The sequence below is a fragment of the Barbus barbus genome (genome assembly GCF_936440315.1).
Source record: "Barbus barbus genome assembly, chromosome: 40".
NCBI classification, from domain to species: Eukaryota; Metazoa; Chordata; class Actinopteri; order Cypriniformes; family Cyprinidae; genus Barbus; species Barbus barbus.
In genome coordinates this window covers 11272449-11296350 of record NC_136718.1, presented here as the reverse complement: position 1 = coordinate 11296350, position 23902 = coordinate 11272449, and the positions used below count along the sequence as shown (strand labels likewise).

Sequence of the window (23902 nt, the reverse complement as noted above, 5' to 3'; positions counted from 1 at the left end):
CTTGAGCTCTGTAAAACTGGTGGATATTGATTGGCTGCCAATGTTTTTGTCATTCATCAGCTGGAGAAAATTAGTTTTGAAAGTGATTCCAACAATATCATTTTTCATTATAGTTGTGGTGTGGACTTAGCTATTCTTTTAATTAAAAAAATTAAATGTAACCGTATCTTTAGCATTATCATCCTTGGTGTGAGCGGGCCTTATTTTTATGAAATTCACTTATACAGATTCACAGATATATACAGTTTTTTTAATTCTGAAAATTCTTCATCCAATCAAATGCACTCTAGAATGAGAATGTTCCACCCTAATACCTGCTTCTGTCTAGCACTCGCAAGTATAAATAATAGTTCATCCCTGCGTCTGAATATGCTTACTTTGCTTCTATATGGTAAGTGAAAAATAATATAATGCAAGCACTTTTTCACACAGGGCCATGTGGGTTTGGATTTTGCTTTCCCGTCATAAAAAAACCCTTAATTTAAAAACTGCATGTTGTGTTTACTTGTGTTATCTTTGATTAATATTTAAATTTGTTTGATGATCTGAAACATTAAAGTGTGACAAACATGCAAAAAAATTAAAAATCAGGAAGGGGGCCAACACTTTTTCACACCACTGTAACTGAGTGAAAAGGATCATTAAAAAAGAAAAAATTAAGGGTGGGATATGGTTGTTGAGCTGTAGACAGGATTTAAGTGGACTAAATTATTGGAGAAGTGGATTGAATCACTTATGTAATTTTGATTAAAAATTCCAAGGTCAAAAAATGAGCATGGATGAATCGTTCACAATAAGATCAATAAGAAAACATGGTCACACTTCATTTTAAGGTCCAATTCTCACTATTAACAAACCATTAACTATGACTTTTGCCTCAATAAACTCCTAATTTGCTGCTTATTAAAAGTTAGCAAGGTTAGATTTAGGTATTAGGATTAGGGATGTATAATATGATCGTGCAGAATATGTGCTTTATATTAAAAGTACATATTTTATACATGTATATATTAATATATATATATATATTATATATATATATATATATAATTAACACCCAAATATATTATGTTTATATATAGTAACCACTCAATCTGTTAATAATAGGCATGCTAATAAGCAACTAGTTAATTGTGAGAATTGGTCCATATAGTAAAGTGTTACTGAAAACACATAAGATGAATTTCCATTTCATGGAGACTTTAGTGGTAACTTATATTAGGCCGCTCATACCAACACATGCAAGTTTGAAAAGTCAGTCAACCACAAACAAACAAGTCATTTCTGTTCAGAGATTTTACACTTAGTTTATTGTAAGAGACCTAACATAGACCAAAAATGACAAGTAACTAAGTACAAAACTACAGCAGAAAGGCACCACTTACCAAGCCTAACAGACCTGATCATGTGTAAAAGGATTTCCTCTCTCATTTCACTCCTCAGTCAACAACGTGAGGCAGGGTAGCGAGAGAGGAGGAAAAAATGCAGGAAAGGTAACTCGCAAGATCGTCCTTGCCAGGAATTTGGCACACATGAACAAAGAATTACCTCCAAGAATTTGCAAACAAAAATGTTCTTTTATCTGCATCGACGCACAGAAATCACAAGCTGACAGAACAGGCATTCAATGACACTCTGTCAGATTCGTCAAGTAGTTTTTTGCATGCATTACACTCAAACTTTCAAATGTCATCAAAACTTGAAGTTGAAAAAATAGTTGTGGAACTTGATTGAACTGAGTGCAGAGCCCAGAGGCATGCGGCTCCTCGGGGGAAGCGACTGGTGAAGTTGAGAGTGCTGGAGGACTCACATGGCTAACCCCAGTGTACTCGCTCTCTCTCCTCACCTCAGCCCTGCTGCCAGCTCTCTAGCCAAGCGAGACAGATCACTCCCTGCAAATGCTAGGAGAGGGGAAATGGGAGCAAAACAAAGATCGGGGGTAACACAAGAGGGATTCGATGAATGGGATAAGACGGCGTTTTAAGACGGTGGGAGAGGAACTTTGAGATAAGACTCAAGACAAATTCAGCATACCTGTATCGTGTATCATGAGCAACAAAAAAGACAGACAAAGGAATATATTACATTGCTGCTTATTGCGTCACAGTTTTTTGGACGAGGGGAGGTGGAGGGCTTTTGATATTTCAGAATGGACGCAGCATGAGACAATCCATTTCACATTAGATGCAACAAGCCTGTTTTCCCCTCGCTGGCTTCCTCTCTTAGTAGGGTAGCGTTGCGCGTCTTAGGAAGACCCGGTGAATAGTAATGAACTAAGCTTGTGTGTCTATTTGACAGAGCAGAAGAAGGGGGTAGAGGTGGGGGCTGTGCAGTGTGTGTGTTGCAGGGAGAGCTGTGAGAATACAGAGGAGAATGGAGACAGCCTTCCCATTCCTCCACTCCTCCCCTCTCACTTCTGCTTTTTCCTGACAGAGGTAAAGGAGTTCTGAAGATGTACTACTGAATTCTTATGTAATCTAATTTTTTTGTCCAATTTCCCTTCAGTTTCTTGACAGGGGTCTGCCAGGTTTTTGTGAAAAGCGACATTGAGAGGAGAAGAGTTGTGAAGATGTACTACTGAATTCTTTGTGATTTCCATTTTTTTGGCCGCTTTTCTCAGTGAAGAAAATGAGAGATTTCAGAGATTCTAGTTTGAAGAAAGAGAGAAAAAAACAGAATGAATTCACCTAAGGAAGGCAGAGCACCTTCACGGAGACCCTTACTGCTCTGTGTTCCTCTACCCACCTTAAGGGGCACCAGAAAAGAAAAGACTAAAGAAGGAAACATCAAATTTGGTAAGAATTACATTTTAGAAATTTCTTAATTTAAATTAATTTAAATATTATATATATACATACATACATAGATTAGATAGATAGATAGATAGATAGATGATAGATAGATAGATAGATAGATAGATAGATAGATAGATATATACTGTATATTATATTAATATAATGCATCTACATATATAGTTAATTTATACCGATGTCATTAAAATGTGTGGCAAGATTGCAATGGCTTTTCATAACATTTGGTAGAACTTTTAAAAATGTAAATATAGTAGAAAGTATTATTTATTAAATTTTTATATTGTGTATTAATATTCACTTGCTGTTATTTTAATATGATATATATATATATATATATATATATATGTATGCATACAGTTTAAATATACTATAATATAGCATTGCATATATTGCATTATATATGTAGTATTTCATATATTTCTTATTTATTATACATTTTATTTATAATAAATATATAAATTTTTTCTTTTTCAATAATCCAGTAACTCGGTTGTATGTCACAATACGGGGAAAAAAGATCTGTTGTTACATTGCGGCTTTAATGTGAATAAATGTCATACCACTCACTTTCATGTTTCCTTTTGTAAACATGAAAAAAGTGAATTATTGTAAAATGTTCTCACTTTTTAATATACCTGTAATAAAAGCGAATGTGACACAAAAAAAGGACCATAAAAGGGGTTCGACTTGTGTACTGTTTTACAGTCTTACAATCTTGTATACTGTATTACCAAAGGCATATAAAAATGTAAATGCTGACATTATTAAAATGTGGAGTTCACTATGCGTTGTTCTCAACAGTTGGGAGAGCGATGGAGAATCCACCCCCCATGAAATGCCACCCAATCAGTGTTGCTTTTACGTCCCACCCCTAGACATAGATGTTGTGCCCTTGGACAGGGCACTTAACCCCAAATGGCTCCGGTGGGAATCCTCTGTCTGAATGGTGATAAACGCATTTATGTTCAGATGAGAGAATTTGCCTAAATAGGGTTTCTGGTGCTCCTTTCCAGAGCATATCAAGTCGGTGGAGTATGAAGAGCGCAGCATCCGGTCTGTGTAACTCAAATAGCAACTGTAGTGTTGAGAAGAGGGGGACACATACAATAGCTCTCCCGCTCCCTCTGCGTGCTCTCCATCTAAGAGGCAACGGCTCAGTGCCAAAACTGAAGCACAAGGACTCATTGAATAAAGTAAGAAAGAGGCTTGGTTAAAGATGGAGCCCGTTCTCACCCTTGTTTCATATTTTATTGTGTCATTTAAAAATGTTTGAATTTCTTTCTTGTTTCCTTTCATGTCACAGAAACATTGTGACCGGATTTAATCCAATTTGATTTTTCAGGCTCTCTTGGTCCCATTTTTCTCGCTTCTTTAAGCAGTTGGTTGCCCATTCCCTCATCCATTTGTTTAATATGTTTAATGTCTTAAGCATCCTTCATTATGTCTTTTTAATACATACACAAACAATGAGTGTGCTTTATATCACATTAACAATTCCATTTGACCAAGCACTGTAATGTTTTTGTCTAATTAGCTTTCATGGGATGTGACTTCGATGGTGATTTGGCAGCAAGTCAGAGTTAACAGCCAATCAGAGAGATCGTAAGAGCCTCTAAACGGACTGTTTTGTTGTGTTGCACTGGCTTGGCATAATGATCATTAGTGCATGCGTCTGTTATAATGTGAGTAATTAGTTACGTCTAATGCATAAATCTGAAACACTTCATTTAACTCTGTGTTGTCTCACTGGCCTGAGTAAGACACAAATCTTTCCGTATGCCTTTCCTGAGGCTGAATTATAATGCATGTGAAACAAGCATGTCAGATTACATTTGTATTTATATTTCTGTCACACAGGTTTAAAAACAGAGCCATGGTACTCTTACTGCAGTTGTTACTGTTTCCATTAGCTATTCTATTTGAATTAGTGTCCCTGAATAAGCATCAGAAAAGGGGCGACAGCCTCGACTGCCAGACTTAATGAGCTCACACATGCACATTGTTGCTCATATCAGTGTAGGTATGGAGTATGCTTTAATAACCTTGTTTCTGGTCTTGTTTCTTATTATAATTTATAGATAGATAGACAGACAGACAGGCAGACAGACAGACAGACAGACAGACAGACAGACAGACAGACAGACAGACAGACAGACAGACAGACAGACAGACAGACAGACAGACAGACAGACAGACAGACAGACAGACAGACAGACAGACAGACAGACAGACAGACAGACAGACAGACAGACAGACAGATAGATAGATAGATAGATAGATAGATAGATAGATAGATAGATAGATAGATAGATAGATAGATAGATTTTAATAGTTTTAGTTAAAAATAAAAAGTTTCTGAATAATTTACAGGTATTTTCACAGATATGTTACCATCAACATACATGCAATAAATTCATTCAAATGTTACCAAAAACTGCTGATATTATGCAAATTCCCATTTTTCTGTGGGAATTTGCATGGCTGCGTTTACACATTCCCTCTTCACCCAGTTGTATCAAACCATATTTTCTGCAAAAAGCAATTTATAGCCTAGCTCATATGCTCCATATAATACGCTGTTCATAATACAAAGAAAATTAGGGGATTTCTGAAGCTAAAATTCGCAATTGCTAGCTTATGTTCCACCAGTTATCAATCTGTTCTAGTCTATTTGGAGACATGTTCTTCACATCCAGAGAGGGATGCGGTAGGAAGATATGCAATGGCAGTATGCGAATATTGTTTGTGATGTGTTGTCATGACACACACAGGTGTCTTTTTCCCATTCTGACCGCACTGCGTTGTCAGAATACATTAGGCTATGAATATAAATGTTAATCAAATATTAATCAGCTCTGATACACAGCGGAATTGATGACATGTGTAGACTCTCTCTCTATAATCAGCTCTTTGCCAGATATTTATGAGGGGATGACTGGGCAGAGACAACCGATGTATAATTATTGCCAGAGAGAGAGAGGCAACCATCAAAACTGACAATGAGAATATGAGACTCACAGAAAATAAGCAACTGTATTATTCTGAACTAATAAATGTTGTGAAAATATGATACTAGCATTCATATAGGCCTACATTTAATTTGTCAGCATCTTTAGTCTTTTCCAGAACTAACCCAATTTTTGCATATATTGACAACTGTGCTGGTTTTCAGACCCCATTATGAATGCAAGTCTGACATTGCCTTTAGCAGTTCAGTAAACAATAAGAAAGTATTAAATAAATTACATTTTAGACACTGGCTAGTTTGTCTGTCTTTTGCTCCGCCAAAATAGCTCCAAAAAAGCATTACGTACATCTCCCATAATCACACAGTTATGAAGTTGCTGAATGAATCAGTGTTTTTGAACCAATCATGTGAGTGAATGATTCAATGACTCACTCATTAAAAGTCACTTGTTTCATTCCTGAATGAATTGAAAGAATCAGTTGAGTGAATGATTAAATGACTCACAATAAAGAGTCACTTGCTTCGTTCCTGAATGAATCTGTGTTTTAAACAAATCAGTTGTGTGTGATGGAATGACTCACTTATTACTCACTTATGACTCACAGTCGTCACCTACTGGTGTAATGATATAACTTGCAGAAAGAGCAACTGTAAAATACACACACTAGCCTACTAATGCACAGCCTATCTGGAACACTTAGCCAATCATTTTATTTCAGTTTTTTATTTTAATAATTTAAAGCATAAAATCTAATATGAGGAGACATTACCATTAGCAATAATTTTTAGTGTTTCTTTTGGGATTCTCAAAACACCCCTTTAGTTGTGTGAATAAATTACAGCACCAAGCACAGAGCTCAAAACAAAAATCAGATTATGATGTGCCATTTTCATCAGCCATTTCATTAGTGTGGGAACGGCAAGTTTGCTTAACTGTTTATGCGTAGATTGTGTTCATTAATCAGATCTTCTAAACTCCCTTGAGCTGTGATGTAAAAATAAAAAAAAGTATTTTGTCTGAGGCAGAAAGTCAGCTAGACTTCTGGAGTCTAATTGTAAATTGAATGTTTACATAATCCCTTCAGCATTCACCAGGGCCACTGTGGAAATCACAAAAGCCTTTTGATTAGCGCTGTACCTTTTTAATTCTTGGCATCGTTACAATGTCTCATCAAAGACTGTTTGGAATGTTCTTGGAGACTGATGGACAAAAACACATCTCGCTACTGAAGTGTGATGAGGAGCTCATAGAAGGCTTAGTGAAAGAAATAAAAAAGTAAACCCATACATAAATCAAGAGAAATCCCAGAATTTCCCCCAAGGAGAAACTTTAAAAAGAACAATGAGATACAAACACTTTAATCCTCCCAGGCCAGAAAAACTGAATAATAGTCTCTCTTTTGTTTAATTATTCATGATGATGTGAATTTTTTTTCTCTTTAATCTTCTCTGCAGACTGCAACTTGGCTCAAGTGGTTTAAATAGAATCTGTTTAGCTGTGAAAAAAACAGTCACGTAATAAAAGTTTGGAAACACGGCAAGTCTCATGGTGGTTTCACCTCAGAACTAAACACGAGTACAGCCTGATTCAACTCAAAACACTACTGTGCTTTATGGCTTTCTATTCCTATGTGATTTTGATATGGTGTCTCATGTAGGGTTCAAAGCCATTAGGTACAGAGTGGCTTATCAGCAGTGGATATAATCAATCCAGTATGTGGCTATAAAACAGGACAGGAGAGCTGAGATGTTTCATTTACAAGAAATACACAGCAACATAATAATGCCTAAATAGACAGCAGTGTTATTGTTTAACAGAGTGCCAGTTTTGAATGTTAAACATGCAATTTGCTGCTCCAGTCTCAGGCTGTCTGGGTGAGCATTGGGGTGATGGTATATTCACATTTGCCCTCGTTTGCATCATGGTTTCCTGGGAGAAGAGATGCATTCATTTGAGAATGAAAGGAGAAAAAAAATTCAACAAAAAAGATGAGAACGAGAAACACAGAGAGACAGGGTGGGGGGAGGGCCGTGGGTTATGCATGTTGATGAGCGAATGAATGCCGCTAATCTGGGCAACAGGCAAAGCATTGCATTTCCAGAATAGAGAAGCAGAGTGAATCGGAGTTCATCCACTAGGGATGCATCTTAGTGGTGAAACACACAGCATCTGTGCCTGCGCCTGACAGTGACATGAGGGAGACAGAGCGCAGTTGTGATGCACGGCACGTTTACTGTTGGCAGATCCTTCTGGACTCTTGAAGCTTATTAAAGTGGCTTGTAGTACACGATAATCCTTTTGCTAGAAGCTCTATGGAGTAATGTATCAGGCAGATATAAGTCTGGTGAATAACCAAAGTGCAGTCTATAGCCAGCATGGAACTGAAAACTGACAGTGTGTGAAGAATAAGAAAATGATTTACAGTTTGTTGAGCGGCAGTTTTATGCAGGCCTTTGCCTTTTATTTGTAAAATACATATTCTATTATTCAAAATTTTGCCTTGGCCTTAGGAGAAACTGTAAGATGCCATTACATGAATGTAACCTATATTGCTTTTTGAACTTTATTATTATGTGGATCTCTGGAATTCTTATCACAGCAATGAATGGTTAAATAATTTTGTATGACCGTTAAAATTAGTATTTCACCATGGCAACATACCAGAGGTTCTTTTTAAATTTAAATGGGTATGAAATGGATTGTGATAGTTTTTTCTTCCCAATTATGACATATATTTGAGTGAACCAGCTACTTGAACAAACAAATGATTTTGTCCATCAGATCATGATTTTCATGATTGGATCATTGTCTTTTGATAATGGAGTGCTGCAGTGATGATGTATTTTTGTAGGCCATCCCAGAAGTTAGCATCACCCTGTTTTTTTCCCCCAGAACTTTTCCATTGGCTTTTGGATTACTACAGAAAATATTGTGACAAACAAAAGTTTATGATTCTAACATGTTTTGTTCATCATCATCTTCCCAATACATTTATGATTTTAAACAAGCTACACTAAGGTCACATGACTTCAAAGCCACCATCATTAATCTTCTGACAACTGACAACAAGACAAGTAAAAGCTTTAAAAAAAAGTGTTATCACTGATGTATTTTATGCTAAAGAATAAAATGTGAAAATATAGTGAGCTTGTGTAAACAAAAAAACATTCAAACCCTGGCTTCTGGATGATAGAATCCGAAGTTTCAGGATTTGGCCTATAAAAATATCTTCAAATTATCCCTGCAGCACTCTGTGATCTCATGTGAGCCACAGGTTGTTGTTTATGTTTAAAGATTATGAGTGTGCATGAATAAAAAACACTGCAATATTCCATAAAAAATAAGACTGTTAGATTTCATTTCATTAATGCAAGCTTAGACAATGGCCTTTTTCCGGAGTTTTATGCTAATCTAAGATGCACTTATTTTATGCTAATCTAAAAAAACAAAATAATAATTTCAAATCAGTATTTTAATTTCATGTAGCCCATTTTTATTTGGGGGGTAATTAGGCTATGCAGTCCAGTGAAAAGAAGGATGATGCAGGTCATTATCACTTTACGTATATAATTTAAATCAATTTCATGGCTAAAATACACAAACACTGACGATAAAAATATATATTTTTGCAGTTTTCAATGAAGAAATGGCGGGGAAATATTGAACCTGTGACTCTGTCAGTAGTCATCAGAGGAAGTCGCGTCAGCGCGTGGACATTGAAATACAGGTAAAGCGGCCTCATTGTTTAAAGCACGATTTTGTACTTTATCCCATGTAAATCGCACAACAGCTACTAACAAGGTGAGTTTGCAAATATAATCGGCTTTATGAATTAATTTACACCTTAAACAAGCCACTTGTTTGCACGCTAAAACATTACATGGCCAAACACACACTATTTCTATTTAACACATGCAGCCTACTTACGTTATTCACCTTAAATATGAATTCATATCCTTGTATATAGTTGTCCGTGTCTTCTCTGTTGATTTAAACTTGGAAATTCGTGTCTGGTATTTTTCACGGCCACATGAATGAATCAAAAGGCGTTTCTGTGAGCATATAGGGAGACCCATGTGAACAGCTGCTGGTGGTGGTGACACGGCTGTGGGACACTCAAAACCTAGTGAGCTTACTCGCCGAACATCGGAGATCATTTCCTCAGGGCCGGTGTTTTCAAATGCATTATCTTTCCACACCTGACATGCCGGTGTTTGTGGAAGACCCCGCTCTTTTCTCCAAAGAGAGGCTAAAGTCGGAGCTCATAGCGCATAATGTGGATCTACCCGCACCGGAGAGCAAGAAACACGCTTATGTGGAGCTTTATCTCAAACATGTGAGGACAAACAGCACTGATTTCTCCAGCGATGAAGAGGAGGATCGTCTCACTGGCAGCGTGAGTTAAAGCTGTAGAGGTCACGTTATTAAACTATTCCTGGAGACTGTCTTTCTGCCACTGACAGGGGTTTTTTCACATCTTGCAGACTGATTTTGAAGGATTTCCCAAAACTCTTTCCATATCCACACTTGTCTGTCCAACATTTTGACACAAGGTGGCGTCATTGAAATAGATTTGATTTGTGCTGTGAATATTCATACCCATATGTTCTTTGCTTTCAAGCTGTTGAGAGGTTTGTAGGTCATTGCCTGTCAGCTCTCAACTGCAGTGAAATGCAGATAAAGCATGCATGCTTCTCAAAACATCAAAGACTGCTCTGTCAAAATGGGATTTTTTTTTTTTCTTGAGTGAAACATGATTCCTTCGAGTTGTAGAATAGAGCTCCAGCTGTCTCACACACACTCTCTGGCAGAGTGTAAGACCACTGCAGGTGTGGGGGTCAGGGGGCCCTCAACGGGGGCTGGGGAATCTGGGCCAGAGCCATCTTAGACTTGGGTGTCAAATTCTCAGTTTATGATTAGTAGTGTTTAATGTGTGATGACCAAAGCGGCGTTGCTCTAGAAAGTAGCACGTCTTTGGTTCTTGAGTAGGCCATTTCTATTTTATATTTTTCATTAAAGCTAGTACTTTTGAATCTGTCTGTTACTGGTGCAAATTTACCATAGTGAGTTATAAGTGAATGTTAGGACCTTTTTGAAGGGTGAGCAATTGTAGAAAAAACATCACTTGGTGTATTTAAGATGTGAGAAGATTTATCACCACATGCATATTGTTTAAATTGATTATGATTTTGTGGATTGACAGTGCATGTACACAATGATTGCTGTAGGAAATGAAATCCAAGCTGTTTGTGACTATATCTAGTATTGATAGCCTAACTAAACCTGGGGCCTGTACCATGAAGCTGGATTAACTGGCTAGCCAGGTAAGTTTCAGTTTAGTTTGCACCAATCCTGGGTTTTAGGTATCATGAAAGTGGCTTGGCTTTTAGCTGCATTCATTGCCATAGTAACTTGCACTCCATGGCTAAACCTGCACCGGGGCAGGTTATGTTCTGAGTTAAAGATCTCAAACTGAAATTGGACCAATCAGATGTGAACAAAGTGACACATGTCTGACACAAAAAATGTCACTCCCCCAGTTTGTCTTGTTCCAAATTAAAGGTCACTTGTACTAAAAAAAAGAAATGTCTGGCTTTAATGATAGTAATTACTTAGTTATTTTATATGATTTATATAATTATATGATTTATATTATTATTAATCCATTACACACATTTTTAGTTTAACAGCTATTATAACTAATTTCTTTTAAATGAGTGTTAATATATACAGATCGTATGTAATAAGCTGTAGAATCAATAGATAATGCTTTAAAAATGATTACATGAGCTTACATTTGAGTCTCTATCGCTGTATATTTCCAATTATATAAACTAACTTAAGTTCCACTTGTGACTGCACTGATAAGGCAAGATCATTTATTTTATTTGTCCTCTTTCATAAACAAGTCATTTTTTTCATTGTAAATGAAAAATTTACTGTGAAAAAATTCATTTAAATTCATTATATTCTTCAATCCTTTAACCTTTAGCAAAACCTTTAACCAAGGCTTGTGATTGGCTGTTTGGCAGTGATGTCTCACATTCATGTGCATGTGCTCCACAAACTCAGGATCAAAGCCTGAGTTGACTCAAAACTAATCCTGTAACTCTGAATTTGTTCATCTACCAACATGGTACATGCCCCTGTTAATAGGATTTCCATTCATTAGAGTATAAATATTAGATGAAAACTTGAGCTTAAATGAAAATGTTGCATTGGCAATTAACTGAAATAAAACGTTTAAGCACTAAAATCACAAAAAAAAAAAAACTAAAACTGGAATAAAAATAAATTGTATAAACTATAAAATGACTAAAACTTAGAAATGAAAAGGTAAACAGAAAACATAGAATTCAAAATATGAAAACAATTCTATAATAGTGTATAATCAATACTAAAAATAACATTTTATATACTGTGTATGTGCATGTATTATAGATATATAATTAGTTTGTGTATGTAAATGTTTGGCTTAACTTGGCTAACAGTCGGCTCATTAGCTGAAAGTAGCAGTCTAGTTCATTCCAAACTGCTGTCTAGTTTTTTTTGCTAGAAAAATGATGGATAATATTGGTAGCTCAAGGCAGGATCAGTGAAGTCTATTAGCAAATGAGACTATTAGGTTGTCTGCAATTTGTTTTATAGTTGGAGTGGTCTGCTGCCTGTAAGTTTGAGGAACAAAGTGCTAAAGGGATTTTTGACTAAACGCTACAACGAAATGGCTCAGATAAATGTTATCTGTTCTGAGCCATTAGCACTGCTGTGCATTTTTACATAATGCAAACCTCAAGTATTTGTCCAGCATCATTCTTTTTAATTTTTGTTCAGTTGTTCAACTTGTTCTATACTTTTTAATTTGTCACGAATGTGTTGACTTTCCATCTGGACTCACACTTTATTTAATCACTGTCTTTTTATTTTGTGCAAAGCATTTTTGCTCAATTCTGCTAAAAAGTGAAGAAGTTTCTTCAGCCTGAGGTTGGTTGGGAAACTGCAACAGCAGCTAATATTGGATCTGACTCCTTTTCAGAATGTGTCAGTGCAAGATGCAAAGGCGAGAAAGCCTCAAAACAAGAGTCTGTTGAGGATTGCGTGAGCCGAGGTTCACCCTTTGGCAAGCTAGTGTCAGCGTATGTTTATTAGATTATGCTAAAATGTGCTGATTCCTCACTCCACCATGATGAATCGCTGTAATTTCACTGCCTCGACAGGATTTTTTTATTAAATAGTTTGTTGTGTGTGTATTTCACTGTACAGGCCGAGAAGGAAGAGGCAGGAGAAATGGTAGACCTGGGCTTACTGACTGATGATCAGCTAAAAACCAAACTGCTCCAGTATGGAGTCAAAGCTGGACCCATTGTAGGTTAGTCTGTTTGAGTCACAGTCCTTTCCTTTCAAAACTGAAAATGTAATAAATTCAGCATGTTCTTATGGTGTCTGCATGTATGTTTTGAGCAGCTTCCACTAGAGCTTTATATGAAAAGAAGCTGAAAAGGCTGCTAGATTCTTCAGCACAGGCATCACAGCACAGGGTCAATGGCACAAGGGATGCAGGCCTCTACTCGGACAACGAGGAAGAGGATGGGAGGGAGGAAGACGAGGACAAGGGCTCCGGTAAGGAGCAGCATTGACTCTTGAATAGTCTTTGGGTCGCCTGAATGACTGAGCGATTAATAAAAAACCCATTAATGATTAGGCTTGTTTGGGTTCACCTGACCCCAATTAGAGGTGTTTACAACCTCATATAAGATGTGTACTTGTTCAAAAGCAGCACATTGGAAGGGCACAAAATGCTGTTTGCATGTTAACTAAAGAAGTGACTATAAAACTAGCTTCTAAAGACTGGATGTCTTGTGGCCCATCACTAAGTTATAGTCATTTTATTGGCTATTTCATATAAAGGTTGTGTGTCTATTACTGTTCTTGCTGGTTATACATGTGTTTTGCATGTTTATTTAGAGTCAGAACAGCTTCAGTCTGAAACGATGGCCCGGACAGAGACCAGCAAAACAGCAAGCAGAGTAAGTGGCTTTACATGCACCTCAATCCATCCTTTGTTTCCCTGCTGAGACTTAAACATGATTCATCCATTATCTCCATTGCCTGTTCATGTTCTGCTATGAGTGTATGTTGATCATTAACATGGTCAGGAGTTGTTGCATGTGTAAAGAGGTCAAACAACCAGCTGTCTTGTCAGGTTTGTTGTATAACGTCATAATTTATGTATGCAAGACATTTTTGATGTATCGTAGAAGCACTTGATGGTAACTCAAGCTGATTTGGTGGCATGATGAGTTTAAAGCGGAAGTGTGTAATTTCAGTGCCTCTAGCATCACAAAATGCTGTGATAGATAATGACTAACAAGATAATCCTGCCCTGAAGAGCCAATGCTGCTGTGTTGGCCTGCTCAGGATACATCAAGGTTCCTAATCTTAACTTCCGTTCTATAAAATGTGAGGTCATAAGTCTTAAAATGGCATGAAGTTGAAAATCGAAATATCTATTTTATAAATGCATGTTCTGGATATTTCATCCATGCACATTTATAACCGTGTGTAACAAACCATTTTCAATACATATTGAATAAAACATGTCTTGAGTATTTTACATCTGCAGTTATCCTGTTTGCTGATTAGCAGTATGAAGTCCTCATTAAATGTGTTCCGCAGCCTGTTTAATTAAGCAAAATATTCTGAGATTTAAGAGAGTTTCTTAATGATTCGTTTTGAGGTTATATCAATTTGTTCTGAATGGACAGTAGTGTTGTTATTTGTGCAGATCTCTAAAGGGTCTTTAAAAAGCCTTAATTTTGATTTGACAAACCCTGCAGATAGCCTTTAATCAAACTGAGCAGTTGGTGCATCTATAGCCACCTAAGTAGTCATATATATTGGTATTTTTGTCATTATTGTTAAGAAAGTAGCTTTAGCTAAATAAATGTCAATTTTGAGCCTTTTTCCTTCGATTTCCTCTCTGCAGCTATTTTGTATGGGCTTTATTCAATTTCTGCAGCTTGCATCTAACCTAATTGCACCCACACTCCAAAGAGAGGCAAGCTTTTCAAACCGAACAATGTTTAGCACTGCAGAGCCTCATTGTTTCAACCTACAGAGACAACCAACTAGAAGTTGTTTCTGCTTAAGCTGGGCAGGAGAAAGTATTTAACACAAAAATTGACATTGCAGTTTAATGTCTCATGGTTTTCAGTAGTGTGAACAATGGTACCACTCTGTGGTTAAAGTTGGTATGGCATTAAATTGCAATGTATGTCATTCTGCAATTTTTACATCCATAGACAAGGACGTTCAGTCAGAGCAGAGATTTTTACCCACGCTGCTTTGTGCCCTCTGCTGGATTCATAAATGTAAATTTCCTTTTGGCACAGGGATGCTTTTCTGCAGGGGATAAAGGAGTCGAAAGCACTATAATTCTGATTCTTCCACAGATTGTTTTGTGGTGTGAACAATTTTGAAAAATTTGCACTTTGCACTTTTTGGGTTTTTCGAAAACATTGGATTCCTTTGCACTGAAGGATTGTGGGCTTTCGGTGTGGCAACTGATTGACCGTTCCAGATGTCATAGTGCTTTTCAGTTCTGCTTATGCAATTTAGTTCTCTTTCAGGGAAAGATTCAGCACAAGTCTTCAGACGCCACCCAGAATGGGTCTTTGAGTCAAAGCTGGTCCCCGTACAGATCCTTCAGCATCACTCAGATGGTGGAAGAGGGGAGTGTGTGTATGTATGCATGCATGCGTGTATGTGTGTTTAAACTGAGAATCTCAATAATTTTGGGGCGATTGTCAGTGGTTTTGTTTTGGTCCGTAGTTATGTGAGTCTTGGGGGTTTATTTTTGCTGTGGGATTGTATTTTTATCAACAGATTGAGAACCAATTCAGTCCTCAGTCAAAACAAACAGAGATTGAGAGGCGATCTGGTCAGAGAAGCGAGCAGACGGTGGACAGCAGGGTTTGTGGCTACAGATAATGTTTGCTTTAACAGCATCACTCAACAAATCTAACAAAAGCCCTGGTTTTCTCATCAGGACTTCATGAGACTGGATAAAGACACCATGACTGGCAGATCTCTTTGTTTAACGTCTCCATCATCCCATCAGAAACAAACTGTCACAGTAACTGCTTTTTTTCCCCCCCTCAGCCTTCCTCTTCTCTTCTTTAGGGTCTGCCTCTTCGTTTGTCCTCACTCTTTCGGTGGATGTTTAATTCAGCAGACATGCTGCATTGCCAGACATCTAATGGGCTTTCACACTCCCTGTGTCCTTTGGGAAATGCCTCTGAGTTCTCTTTAGTTTCTTCCTTTTCTCCCTTTATTGCACTGGCTTTCCAGACGTGAGAGCTCTACCCCCTGTGAAATGTACCAGGAAAATGCATCTTTTTAATTTTAGAGAGGTCTATTTTTATTCCTCTCTTCCTTATTTTAAAAGTAGAAAGGTAGTGTAAAGTTTAATCACAGCATTGATGTTTGGTAGATCAGACAGAGAAAAGTGCTTAAGTTTTATCAAAGGCCTGGCTTTCTTGTTTCTGACTCATGTGTCTAGATGTTAATGCTGTGCACATGAATGCAGACCACATGATACTTAAGCCCTGTACGGCTGAGCTGCACTGTTACACTCTTCATCTTGTACTAATATTTCAATCCAGAAGCAGTAGGAAAAAGTTACTTAACAAATGTACCAATTGTTATCATTTATATATATTTTTTTGAGAATCTGAGGAAAATATACTTCTCAAAAAATCAACAAAAGAACATTGGTATATTCAAATGTTTAGGGTCAGTAAGACTTGAAATGAACCTTTATTCAGGATGCATTAAATTGATCAGAAATTACAGTAAAGACATTTACAGAAGATTTCTATTTAAAATAAGTTATTTTGAACTTTCTACTAATCAAAAAATTATAAAAAAAGTGTCTTGGTTTCAATATTTAAAATGATTTCTGAAGGGTCATGTGACAATTAAGACTGGACAAATAGCTGCTGAAAATTGAGCTTTGAGATTCACTCTTGCACTGTGATTTGTGTTTTCTACGTGACTTTCAAATCTGCATTTTATGAGTCTGGGCCGGTATTCCTCTATTCTTTTTCACTCCATCCTCCCTCATATTTTGTTGTGTTGGGTTTTATTTTATTTTTGATTTTTTTTGTGATGTCTGTTTCACTCTAAATTCTCTTCCTCTTTCATTTAAAGCATGTTTTCTTATTCGGTCTGTTTTGTTTCTTCTGGCCATTAGGAACCTGTGACGGATGTTCTTTCAGAGATGTTTCCTGACACTGCCAAAACCCCCACTGGAATCTGGTGAGTACCATCTCTGATACTTTTCTCATAACTAAATACTACCATTGTTCACAAAGTGTGTACATGCCTATATTTCAATTCACCATTGTACATTTAGTTCTAAGATCTTTTTGTTCTGCCTGCAGTGCAACAAAGAGACGGCCTATAAAGGGAGCTGCGGGCCGCCCTGTGCAATTCAAATACCCTGAAATGCCGCTATTGACTCCCACTACACTGGAGAGGCAGGAGATTCAGCAGCGTCTGGTGCCTCTGTGGGTTCAGATCGTGGTCTTCCTCCTGGTGGTCTGCCTGCTGTACCTCATCTACGCATCCATGGAGGAGCCGCTCTCCAATCCTTTCACTGCTCTGCTTGAAGGTCTGGAAGAAGCTGCTCTCATATACACCTCAGAGGACTAATCCACCACTGACGCTACAGCTTAGGTGTGCAACACGGATACCAAAGAAGGTTCATTCAAATTTACCTCAGGCTCTAGTCAGCCAAGTGTCCTTTAGACGATTATCGTTTTAAACTGGTATCAGCGGAAACCGTGTGATTAGACTGAATGAAACTCAAAGAGAGCTTCATCAGGACACCTGCATTCACTTGCTTTCAAAGACCATATAGGATGTTAAACTTGAATTGATGAAATATGTAGTTGGCTAATTCTGTGCATGGTGTGTTTTCTCTGATTGATCTTTTACCATAGCTGTGTATTTTATACAGTTTATTTGAGATTTGAACTCCCACAGAAACAATCACATTCATCTCTTACAGTCTTACACAGCTGGAATAATGATGCGGTTTTTAATGTGTACCTTTTGTTTGTTTTATTTAAAGTAAATAAATTTGTTCTCCTAAGATTGTTCTCTGTGTCTTAATAGTTACACATGTATATTAATTTATATTAACACCAGGAGGGTCTCTAGATGCCAAATTTGTATAAATGGGACCAATGGCCTTTAAAAATTCAGACACCCTAAATGGGGAAATTATTACATTAGCGTTTTAATAGCTGAACCTTTAAAAAGAATCCATATCAGAAAATGTTGATTTAAGTTTCATTTGAATTACAGCTTTTTTTTTCTCTATGAAATATGACCTTACAAATATGTGGTGTAATGCAGCTCAATATTCTGCAGAATACTTCAAATTGTTCATTTATTCAATATTTATTGATTGCTAATTTTATTCAATATCTCTGTTGCTGATTACTCTATCCCCAGCAGGTGGTTAAAAAAAATCTAAACTGCTTTTTACGTTTGTGATTGGCTCCACACCACACCAGCCCAGCCCCCTTATGTTACATCACCAGTTGTCAATAAAGCAATACAAAATGTGAACCCTGACTGTCATTCCTCCTGAACTTCTGAAAGATGAAGACCAAAATCACCAAGAAGACAATTTTGAAGTTTTTTGGAATACTGCTGTTAATCCTTGTTCTCTCAGTTTTAATTTTATTTGCTGTTGTAATTGGTAGGACATTTACATTTAAAGTGAACACAGAACTTGGACAATGGGAAAATGCAATAACAATTTATCCCAGTTTAAGTCTAGAACAGAAAAAGCAGCTGCTGGAAAATTTTAAAGGTAAGAAAAGCCTTATATCAAAATTATACTTGCTTAGAAATTTTAAATGCTTCATAAATTGGATGGAGAAAGTAATACAAATAGGTAAAGAATCTGAATTTGGTTATTTTAAGACGATGCAAAATTAAAATATTCATTTAAATGCCCTGGTTATTCCGATTATAAGAAATCAGATTAAAACTGCTTGCATGCCTGCATTAACCCTACACAGCCTGGTTTTTATTGTTGGGGGAGAAACATAATGCAATGGAATACAATGATAATTGAGGGATCAAATAAATGTTCCTTAAAACACTGAACTACCATATTTGATACATTTTAACAAGATTTTTCTAATATATATATATATATATATATATATATATATATATATATATATATAGAGAGAGAGAGAGAGAGAGAGGTTATCAAGTAAACCTAAATTGTGTCAGTACAGCAAGTGTTTATCTTAATTAAATATTACCAAGAATTGAAAAGTAATTTTTATGTTCACTTTTTATAAAAATCTGTAGATTTTTTTTTAATACAAAAATCTGCATGACCTGAAGGTGGACATTTTTACAATTATTCTAAAGTGCTTTTACTTGCTAATAAAGTATAAACTATAGCATATAGTAGATTGTAAACAAATTCTTCAGCAAAGTTTTGATCATGCTGATAATGTAGAGTCCTTAGAAATTTGTGTATGAAATATACAGCAGGCTAAGTTATGAACTGTTTTTTGCAAATGATTGTGCTTTTGTCTGAATAAAATAAATGAGAATTCGGGGCCTAAAAACCTCATGAAAATCTAATGTCAGAATAAAGGCTTAATCCGAATATTGACCTTAATCAGAAAATGATCATATAAACATGGTCAGATTTTCTTGTTTTATTTCTTTTATTCTATTTTATTTTATCTCCCACAGTGGCAGTTCAGATTCCCACAGTGTCATTTTCAGAGTCGGAACAGAACACAAGTGCCCTGCAAGAGTTTGACCTGCTACTGAGGAGAGGTGAGAAAGTGATGATTTAAGGATTATTTTTGCATGCTTTATTTGTAAAATATAGTTTCATTAAAGATTAATGAAGGTTAATAATGAATCCCAAAGATCTTCTCATCCAGTCTGGTCCAACATGAGATGGTGGGAAACTACAGCCACCTGTTCACAGTACCAGGACGCAAGCTTGATCTGGAGCCGTACATGTTGCTGGGACACATTGATGTAGTGCCGGCCGATGAGGCGGATGGGTGGGATGCTCCTTCTTTCTCAGCTCGAGCTCAACGGCTTCATTTATGGACGAGGAACCATTGACAGTAAACAGTCTGTGATGGTACAGTGAATCAGCACTGCATCGTTTTTCACATCTGTTCAGCTGTTCAGTCCAGCCTGATGCTCACTGTAATGATGTGTGTTTTGAAGGGGATCCTTCAGGCGCTGGAATACCTGCTGGAACGAGGTTACGCTCCTCAGAGAAGCTTCTACATTGGCTTGGGTCACGACGAGGAGGTCCGTCTCAAGTGAATTGACTAGCTGTCATTTAGATTAGAATACTTGTTTATATGCACTTCTGTACATGGTTTTGTCAGGTGAATGGTTTAAATGGGGCAGCCAATATCGTGAAGCTCCTGAAGAGTCGTGGAGTGAAGCTCCAGTATGTTTTAGATGAAGGCCTGGCAGTGTTGGATGGTGTCATAAGTGGCCTGGATGGACCTGCTGCTCTGTGAGACTGTTATTTTGAGCTGTTCCACTAGTAGAGTCAATTAGTAATTGAATTAGTGTGTAATATTTGCCCTGTGTGTGGTTTTTGTAGAATAGGTATCAGTGAGAAAGGTCAGGCCACAGTAAAGCTGAGTGTCCGCAGCGCTCCTGGACATTCATCCATGCCTCCCAGAGAGAGCGGCATTGGCATCTTGGCGTCAGCAGTCAAAAGGCAAGCAGAAACCCCTAACACTTTTTTATTTATTTATTGATTGTAAAGTAATTGGAGAAACTTAAAGATGGATTCAAGTTATTCTCAAACCAGCTGCATGACAGCTGTATTAGACTAAGATACATGTATTTAAATGAAGATGCTATCTTTTAATATTTTTTCCCAGATTGGAGGAAAATCCAATGCCCAGGCTGTTTGGTTATGGTCCTGAGCGTGGCACGTTTCAACACCTGGCCCATAAGGTAAAATGCTCCAAGCTGAGGATTTTACAGGCCACATTTTATGAAATCCTGTCCTGTATTCTGTATATGTGAAAACCATTTCTTTTATTTTCTTTTGTAGTTTGGTTTGCCTCTCAGATTCATCATGTCTAATCTGTGGCTCTTCTCTCTGCTACTCAGCAGGTAGCTCTTATTGGTTACCTTAATGCAGTAACTAATGTCATATCAAAGCATATTTTATATGGGACTTTTCCTGCATCGAAAACTTTGGACCTCCAAAGACAATTTAATAATGGTTATGGGATTTTTTCCCTCACTATATGACTGCCATCACATACCAGTCTGTACTTTTATATGAAAAGCTTGTTACACAAGTCAGGCTTTAAACCCCGAGTCTGCCTTGTACCCATATGATAATAATTCATATTATTTATTGTGAAAGAGATTAATAATTTACTTCAGCAAGGACACATTAAATTGCTCAAAACTGACAGTAAAGATGTTTCATAATATTACAAAATATTTTTATTTTATGTAAATGCTCTTCTTTTTAACTTTTTATTCATCAATGAATCCTGAAAAAACTGTATTATGGTTTCCACACAACTATTAAGCTGCAATTTTTTTTAGCATTGATAATAATGAAAGATATATTTCCAAGCACCAAATAAGATTTTTATGAAGGATCATGTGACATTGAAGACTGGAGTAATGACTGCTGATAATTTAGCGTTGCCACCATCACAGGAATTAATTACTTCCAAAAAAATCTCTCTTTCTCTCTCTCTCACTCTCTCTTTATAGAGAGAGATGTAATATTATTATTATTATTTCTATTATTAGTTAATTAATTGCAACATGTAAGCATGTAAATCCCAGGAAAATCCCTTTCATATGCAGGGTGTTGGAGAGAAAACCTGACACAAATGCTTTTGTGAGGACCACAACTGCCGTCACTGTTTAACTCGGGTGTTAAGATGGGCCCGTCTTTTTTGTTGTAGTTCACAAAGTAGCATGAACGTAGATCTGATTATTTCTCTTTTTCTAACAGGTTAACGTAATCCCCTCATATGCTGAAGCTTTTGTCAATTTCCGTATCCACTCAGCCTAAACACTGCAGGAGGTGAGAGGTCATGTGTTTGCCACAGCAATGACTCGTTCAGTCCAGCCTATAACTCTGATAGCTCATCTATTAACTTCTGCTCTTCACACCGTCTTCACACCAACCAGTTTCTCATGAATCACTCCGATTTAAAAACTGATTAACTCTAGATGGGTAGTGAGTAAATGATGACAGAATTGAAAGTTTTTGGGTGGGCTATCCCTTTAAATGAAATGCTATTTACAGTGGTTAGAATCAAAAGTCTTTCTGTCTGAACTATTTCATAGTGTGATCCAATGTCTTCTTTTAGGTTCTGGAGTTGGTCGAGTCAACTGTATCAGATGAGCGTGTGAAGGTAGAGCTGGTCAATGGATTCGACCCGCTGCCCATCAGCTCCTATGATGAGCAGGTGTTTGGCTTCCAGATCATAAAGAAAACAGTGCAGAGCATGTTTCCTCAGCTTACGGTGGCTCCTGGTCAGACAAGTGATGCATTTCTGCTGAAGCGCCTCTTACATACATCATTGACTTGTGAAGAGCCTCTTCTAACTGATCTGATTTCCTCTCACAGGCATCTGTGTTGGCAACACTGACAGCCGTCACTACAAGGATATCATGCAAGATATATATCGCTTTGCTCCATCATGGTTCAAACCAGGTGATCCTCAGAGGTAAGACACCGGAGACAAGCTCTTTGTAATAATGTCCAGCCAGAAATGTCAAGTTTTTATATTATTAAACATTAATGCTCCTCCTTTAGATTTCACGGTGTGAACGAGAGAATCTCCATTAAGAACTATGAAGAGATTGCACTGTTCTACTTCCAGCTCATCCAGAATAATGACGTCAGGAAGTTGCCGCTACCTCACAGTAGCCAGCATGAGCTGTAAACAGTGGGATGTTACTTACGCTGATCTCAAGACACTGAAGTTTTAGAAACTAAGCTCAGGGAGCTTTGTTTTAGCAGATATGAATTGAAAATGTGAATAAAATGAATGTAGCTTTAGAAGATTTGAAGGTTCTGAAACATTTCAGTCATAAAGGTTCTTTCTTGCATTTGATACCAAGCAGAGCTGAAACACAAAGTAATCTGTTGGTTGTCAGGTGTTGACAGCAGGACATGGGCATCCATTCATGCATTTGATAGATGCTTTTATCCAAAGTGATTTAAGATATACAGTACGTATACAATCATTATGTCATATTACATATTTGTGTGTATTTCTATTGTCACGGTCTGCGACCTTTTGTGCTGTATGTTATTTCCTTTTTGTCTTTTTGCTGTTCTTACACTCATGCTCTTAGGTACTGCCTTCCGATTCTATTGGCCATCTTTGCTGTCATTCATCATTGGTCAACTATGACGACATGTTTCTCTTGCCAATCACGTTCTCGTCCGAGAGGTTTAAAAGGAGAACGTCAGCGAGAAGAGCGGGACTAGAGGGAACGTTTGAACTTCGGAGTTTGTGTACAGACAAGAAGGCGGTGGGAAGGGAGAGTGACGTTTAACGTGTGCGCCGGGGGCGAGCAGATGGAAAGAGAGATGACTAGGTCTCGAATAAAAAAGATTGTGACGGATCCAGAGACAAAGGAATGCATAGAGGATTCAGAGGAAGGAGAGGGAGATGGGATGGACGTAGGTGGGGAAAATATAGAGGAGAGAAGAAAATTCACAATGGTAGGAACAAGGAAAAAGAAAAAGAATAATAAAGAATTGACAACAGGTAGTTCGGGGGAAAGTGGCGAAGAGGGGATGATAGGATAGTAAGGAGAAGGGAGGAATTCAAGCTGATGGTTAGGTTTAGAGAGGATCAGGGAATGATAGGTGTAAGTCCAATTGCTTTGACGATAGAGTTAAAAAAGTTGATAGGGGAGATAAAAAGTGCAAAAGTAATGCAAGATGGAGCATTGTTGGTGGTATGTGTTAATGATGAGCAAAGGATAAAAGCAATGAGATTCAAAAAGGTGTGTAAACAAGAGGTATTGAGTTGCAAACCAGTA

The 23902-nt window shown here is 37.2% G+C and overlaps 1 protein-coding gene and 1 pseudogene across 2 annotated transcripts; both read left to right on the top strand.

The window, feature by feature from the left end:
* Window positions 1-9986: 9986 nt before the first annotated feature.
* lemd1 (LEM domain containing 1) lies at window positions 9987-17934 on the top strand (the record flags this gene model as incomplete). The annotated part of the gene is made up of 6 exons (XM_079400057.1): window positions 9987-10178; window positions 13043-13148; window positions 13244-13399; window positions 13745-13806; window positions 17034-17098; window positions 17224-17934. 6 exons carry the CDS (start codon window positions 9987-9989, stop codon window positions 17492-17494), a joined length of 852 nt encoding a protein of 283 aa, XP_079256183.1. The 3' UTR covers window positions 17495-17934.
* Window positions 17935-18451: 517 nt separating this feature from the next.
* LOC306859494 (N-fatty-acyl-amino acid synthase/hydrolase PM20D1.2-like) lies at window positions 18452-22791 on the top strand (annotated as a pseudogene). The gene is made up of 13 exons: window positions 18452-18665; window positions 19574-19660; window positions 19746-19979; window positions 20069-20155; window positions 20236-20369; window positions 20460-20579; window positions 20746-20821; window positions 20922-20983; window positions 21701-21777; window positions 21852-21923; window positions 22213-22378; window positions 22473-22572; window positions 22662-22791. The product of its transcript is annotated as an N-fatty-acyl-amino acid synthase/hydrolase PM20D1.2-like (transcript).
* Window positions 22792-23902: the final 1111 nt, after the last annotated feature.